The sequence below is a fragment of the Rutidosis leptorrhynchoides genome, unplaced genomic scaffold, assembly GCF_046630445.1.
Source record: "Rutidosis leptorrhynchoides isolate AG116_Rl617_1_P2 unplaced genomic scaffold, CSIRO_AGI_Rlap_v1 contig231, whole genome shotgun sequence".
Taxonomy (NCBI): domain Eukaryota; kingdom Viridiplantae; phylum Streptophyta; class Magnoliopsida; order Asterales; family Asteraceae; genus Rutidosis; species Rutidosis leptorrhynchoides.
In genome coordinates, this window is record NW_027266480.1 from 20689 (window position 1) to 27703 (window position 7015).

The 7015-nt window shown below is 33.5% G+C and overlaps 1 protein-coding gene across 1 annotated transcript; it reads right to left on the reverse strand.

Moving 5' to 3' along the window:
• Positions 1–2721: 2721 nt before the first annotated feature.
• LOC139882127 (sulfate transporter 1.3) lies at positions 2722–6071 on the reverse strand. Its single transcript, XM_071866497.1, is given in 14 exon segments — positions 2722–2865; positions 2978–3054; positions 3231–3316; positions 3516–3686; positions 3688–3707; positions 3837–4123; positions 4255–4381; positions 4468–4584; positions 4676–4789; positions 4893–4958; positions 5100–5274; positions 5357–5564; positions 5649–5697; positions 5778–6071. Coding segments are annotated over 14 exon segments (1926 nt in total). The 5' UTR covers positions 6063–6071.
• Positions 6072–7015: the final 944 nt, after the last annotated feature.

The following is a 7015-nucleotide window of genomic DNA, read 5'->3' on the forward strand; positions in this document are numbered from 1 at the left end:
TTACACATTTAAACTATATATTTACGAAAGAAAGACGAGAAGAGTGTGTGTAGATTATCCGGCGCTTATGAGTTGGGAGTCATGCCCCTTACATGCGCGTCTGTATATTAGAGATTCTCGTGAGATAAAAAGCGGTATTGGGAGCAAACTTTACTGTACTGCTTCACAAATTGTATATTTTTACTCGTGGAAGTACATTCATTTGTCTTGTGGATGAAACCCAGTAGTTTATTTTTTATTTTTGTAAGTGCTATGGAAATGCTAATTGTTGTACTATGAGGATCAATCAGAATAAGGCAATATAAAATATTTATGTTTTGTTGGTATAGTCCAATATGATGTTCTTAAATGTTTATTAACCAAAATTGATTAGAACATCGGAGCTCGGGTATGAGGACTTGAGTATAGTCGGTCTTGCCGAAACATTGGCCAGTCAAACTATTTTCATAGACGAACTGATATCAATTAATTTTGGATGATATAACTCGATTATTTAAAAATGCTCCCTCCTCATCAGCTTACGAACAAAAAGAGAAATCCTCTGCGACCCGTTAATTTGAGAATTAATTTAATTTTTACAAAATTATAAACTGAAAGTATGCATCACATCTATGACCAAATATTGTTTGACATCCTAAACTAAAGGACAAACATTCAACTTCTTTCTAGAATAAATGGTTGAAGAATTAGGTATACTTATTATACATGTTTCTATTGTGAATATTTCAACTATGAAATTCAATTAGCTTATTATATTAATCAATTTGTTTACTTACATGTTTTTTATATCAAGCCTTCAGATGTTGCTTGTCGATCTTGACCAATTAATCTACTTAGGTTGATTTGTCTACTTTATAAATCTTGGAATTATTGTCTACTTCTGTTGATTTGTTAACTTTCTAAGTATTGTCACTCTAAATTTACTCGTATTTGCTGAATTTTATTTCTTATTAATTAGTTAATCGTTAATTAGGTGTAATTTTAATCTTTATGTACTGTTATGTGTATATTAGGAATTGGTCGGACACCAAGTTATATGATATATTTATCCTCAAATACTCAAAATCCACTGGATCCAATCGAATGGGACAAAACAAAACAATTCTAAGTATTACGAGTCGACGTCCTGATTATCAAGGTGATCTTCAAGGTGGAAAACTCACCTTGATAATCATTAGGTCCAGTCAAAGAAATGTAGCTTATTGCAGGTAATTTTTTTTCTTTTTTTGGAAGTTTATTGCAGGTAAATTGCTGACAGCCTTTTGTAAATTTTACATTTGAGTTATTGCAATAAAAATGAACTTTATGCGTGTTGATAGTGAATAGTGACAGAAATCTCGCCACAAACTGCTTATTTTCGTGGATTTGAAGAAAAGCCCTCGAGAGATTAGGATCGTAGACACTAGACATTATTATTGAGAACGTGAAGACATTTTTATTTTACTTAATCCAATAATGAATTTTCAATATTCATCCAGATATCGAGCCTGCCCCAACAAAAGTCTAACATATCAAGAGTCAAGACACAGAAAATGTCTATTACGATGGACAAACTATTTTTTTTAAAGAAATAATTTCTTCAAAAGCTTATCCTCAAAGCAATAACCATGTTTAAATATTACGAAATCCACCTATATTCGTAATTATTTAAGAGTTTACTATATTATTTTATTGAATGGATGAATACTTCTCAGTTTGAGTCTATATTCATGTCAACTAAAGAGCAAAAGAAGTCACTTTCTTACATCATTCGAAAAGGAAAAAGAAGGAAAGAAAGAAAAAATTTTATACTACAGTAGGAGGATTTAAATGCAGACCTCCCACCAACCCCAGCAATAACTTATGGCAATGATTATTTTAATTTATATTCCATTCGTTTTTCAATATATATATTTTTTTAAATTTTTTATTTATTTTAAAATAAATAATTTTTATATATAATTTAGATCAAAACATAATGAAATATTACGTATTTTTCATTCTGCATGCTATATATTATTTTAAAAATATATTTAAAAATATATATTGAAATACGGAAGAAATAATGTAGTTTTAAATAACTTCAAATACATGGTTGATAACTTCAGCTTATGTTAAATGTATAACCTAATAGATGACACCTGTATATTTTGTACACATGCTATACTAAATAAATAAATAATAGTCCCTTCAAGATTTATGAAATTAATCCACACGACACATCAGTGCATAATATATGTTCATGATCATCTGGAATTAAATCTCGATTCCAAGATGTCAAATTAATTTGATCACAAATTTGAATGACGTATAGAAACAAATAAAAACAAAAAACACATTGCACAGTAAGAATAATATCTCAAAGGTGAAAAGAAAAATTTTCGGAGTAGTGGAAAAGCTTGGAAAGAGCATTACATGGGTCAATTAAATAAATCACAATGAAATTCCAGTACTAGCTACTACTGCAACATATATGAAAGCATCAAATTAATCACAAAAATACAATAGTACAAGATTTGGTGCATCATGACTTAATGTACTCTTTACAACATTTTCTTGCGTCTTCAATTCATGGCGGGCCTCCCTCTCCCTCCACTATATTTACAAACTGCAAATTTTTATTCGGTTTTATCTGAATTATGGACCCCCCCATACACACTTCACACTTCACACTTAACCACTTGTCTATAAACTTGTACCCAAATTTGCTCTCATTTCCTTAACATTTTTTTCTTTCTTGGCTCAAACTTCATCGGCTACTTTGGGAGAGCACCATGATATAGCATCAGCGACGGTAAGGAAGATATTGTCTTCTCCAATCATGTTTGAAAAATGGGACGTGTGAAGCTTTTCAATCACAGCTTGTCCCGGGTTTGCCAAAATAAGCTGTGAAACAAAGAGATAACACTTCTTGTAAGTATTTCTATCTTATTAATTGTATTCTGTTAAATGTTCTCTTCACAAAAACGTGACAGAAGATTAATATGGATTAATTTACCTGAATATTTCTCTTTTGGAGACTTTTGAACAAATCTTCCAATGCGTGAATGCCACTCGTATCAATGTCAGTAACAGCTGAATAATGAAAACAACACAATCAGAATAAGTAAGGCAACATTCTGAGTCTAAATGTATTAAGAGATGGGTATTTTATTTAGAGAAATGCGGCCAAAATGATTGCCCTTTTTGTATATTAGTAATTACTATAGGTTTTAAGTACTTTTTTTTAATGATAGGTGTTTAGTACTTACGTGACATCTCTACTATCACATATTGGATCTGGGGTAAGCTAGCAGCTTTTAGTTCCTCTTCCTCATCTTGCACCCATCTTGATATCCTGCAATTTATGTTAGGTTTTGAGTCTTGTAATTTTGAGCTGCGAAAATTTCTAAAACTCCCACATATCTGTATAGTATAAATAGGATATTTAAGGCTAAAACTTTTGTCCGAATTGGAAGTCCCTTGGAGAAAATAAAATCAACCAATAATTAATATACCTTAGAATGCATGAGAAAAAAGCATTAATTCATACATACCTCTCCCTTACGTAATTCGAATTTGAAAAGTATATTGCCGAATCAACTCTCACAATCAGCACCCCTGGAACCTTCGATGCTTCTGGATATTGTTGAATGTTTCGGTATACAGTCGTCCGGGGAATCTTTCCGAGAATCGCGGTCCTCGGTTCTGGTAACTTGTAAGAGTATTTTAGCAAAGGATATTGCGACCTGCAATCACACAACAACACGAAACCAAATTGAATATTCCTACTAAAAAAATATCATAATATATATAATTTTATAGCACAATCAATTCGAAATTAGTAACTTAGGCAATGGGAAAATCATATTAGTTACCGCAATCAAAAGTCCCATCTCAACAGAGATGAATATGACACCAAAGAAGGCTCCCATACAAGCAATGAAATCAAATTTATCAATCTTCCATATCAAAATAGCTGCTGGGATGTCAATGAGGCCAATCACAGCATTTATGATGATGGCGGCAAGAATTGCATTTGGTGTGTATTTAAATTGGGGTGTGATGAATTCCAACGTTAAAAACACAACAACGGACATAACGACGTTGGAGACTGCCGTTTGGCAGCCAGACATGTAATTCACCGCTGATCGAGAAAAAGAACCTGCACGCACGAGTCATTAGAAAAAAATAACAAGATAAACTTCAAGATAATAACAAACGCTTTTCTAGGATGGATTCAAGAATTTAATTAATTTACGGATTAAATGGTAAATGAGTTTTAGTTCATCTTACCGGTGGTTACATAGCAGGATGTCATTGAACCAACAATATTCATTGTTCCAAGAGCCACCATTTCTTTGTTACCATCTAACTGATAGTCTTTCATGGTGGCAAAAGTTCGTCCGATTGCTGATGCTTCCTGATAAATTAAACGTACATTTGATTGATCAAAAAAGGAAAATTAAGAAGGCTCCTAGATATGTACAAATGATCAAAATCACATACCGTTAAAGCAACCATTCCAGCCACAACACCGACTTTAAAACCTTTGAGAAGATATTCACCACTGAAATATATTTGGTTGACGGATGGTGGGTTGATACCTTCAGTAATGTGTTTCACCTTCATAATGATACAACATATTTTAAGTGATTATTATATTAGTTATAGTAACAATTGTATATGAATAAAGGAAAAATTGATTAGTGCTTACAATTTGAACACCATGCTTGTCTGCACGAGTTATATAAACAAAAAAGGTTGATAGAACCACAGATATCAAAGGAGCAATAGCTGGAACCCAGAATAACTTTTTACTCTTCTTCCCCTGCGTACGTCAAAATCATATGGGAGTTAGGCAATATTTCACTACCGAGGCTACAATATACAATTTCAGTCTTTAAGTAAATTAAACTGATCCAGGGACTTACAATGTACTTGGCGACAAGAAGAAAAGATAAAAAGCTTGCTCCAATGAGTATAGTCTGCCAATTCCACTGCAATGAATTAAAGTAAAGAATTCATCAGAATTAATCTGGATTTTCTAATTTCACACGATGCAGATCCTATATGCATTATATATACAGAAGCATGTGTAAAATGAAGACAAGATATAAAATTAAAGGGAATTAATTTACCCCGTGATGAGCTGAAGTGAATACTGAGCGCATCACTGAAACTATATCACTTTTCTTTGTAAATTTCTTGATTCCAAGAAACCCTTTGAGCTGTTGAAGGGCAATTGTAATGGCAGCGCCTCCCATGAAACCAACAATTGCAGCATGCGATAGGAAGTCAATCAAGAACCCCAACCTGATACCAAATAAACACATATTGCCAAGTTATGTATGTTTCACCATGAACATAATTTTTTTTTTGTTATTGTTGTACGTACCTCAAAATCCCAAGGGCTGCTTGGGTAACTCCAGCGAAAAAAGTAGCCGTGAATGCAAGCCGTAGATATTCCTGAGGATGTGTTTCATGATCAATCTCACTTTGAAGCAATGTTCCCAACAACAGAGACACTACAGCGACTGGCCCGATTGCTATATCTCTTGAACTCCCCATGAAAGCATATATCAATGGTGGAACGAAACTGGAGTCTGTAAATTAAGTACAGTATATTATATATAACGCCACAAGGATTTGCAAAAGCAGAAAAGACTAAACATTCTAGAACAACTTACACAGTCCATATTGAGGTTCTAAGTTTGCAAGCTTTGCATAACCAATGTCCTGCGAAAAGAAATATATTAAATAAGAAAAAAAGTGACTTATATTTTGGGACTGAGGTGATCAAAATTTGAAGTACATACCTGAGGAATGCAAAGGCTAGCTATGGTCAGCCCTGCGATAAGATCACCTCTAAATTTACTGAGATTGTACTCCCTGCCCCATTTAAGGATTGGGAAGACGGCCTCTACACCAAGGATGAGCTTCCGAGACCTCGACTGATCTTTGAAGGAACGAAGAGGATCGTCGGAAAAGAATGTTTCCTTGAAAGTGTCTTTGAACTCCTTGATGATGCTTTGCTTAGGAGGAACACCCACCCTATGAACATGGGGCACATTATTTTCTTCATGACGATGAGAGGCCGACATGCTTCTAATATTGTCAATGTCCGTGCGATCAATATTCTCGTCAGTTGAATGAACCGTTGAAGGCATACTTATTACACCAGTTTAGCTATATATCTACAAAATGTAGACGTAAAAGTCAGCATAATTAATTTACATTCACACCATAAAGCATATATAAGTTATATATGTTTGAATTCAGGACCTCTCAAATAGTCCAGAACATAAAATTGGACTTATATTTTTTGTTTTGACTTGTGATTTTCTCGCCAAAGAACATTCAAAAGACTACAAAAACATGCAATGCCAAACAAAGAATTAGTAGTTACATGGAAAGTGTGTATGGGCTTTTGACGCTAACCAAATGAATGAGATGCAAGGAGGAGAGTTAGAGACAAGCTCTTGTCGAAAATATGATGAGAGAGCTTCTACAATCCTATGGTTTATATAAGTACTCCTGAGGTTGTTTATGTCAAACATTACATCCTATAAGCAATGATGTATGATCCTAGATGAATTGCACTCATCGCACAAAGTGGCAGAATGATTTTCTTTGTGAAAAATAAAATTAAAATAATGTACTTTGACTAAAAAACTTAAACCATTATTCTAAAGGCTGTCGACAGATTTAAGCAAACTATGCTTCTTTAGGGAAAGTTGACTTGTGAGCATATGAGTCATCAGCCAAGATAATTTGGAAATTCAAAACGCCATCTTCTCTACTGTTTCTATTCTAACAGGTTCATAAACCACTTAATTTGCAAGGCATGTACTACATTTTACATTAAATATTGTCCAAGCTTTACTTGAAACACATTATTAAAGAAGCTTAAAATCGAGCCTAATTAACACGTCCCAGAGCATGCATATATATGTCTTTAGACGGGGTTTCACTATCAAATCTTACAAATTGTTAAGGGTCCCATTAATATCTAGCTAGCTTATGAATTCTCACATCAATATCCAAGCGCTTGTAG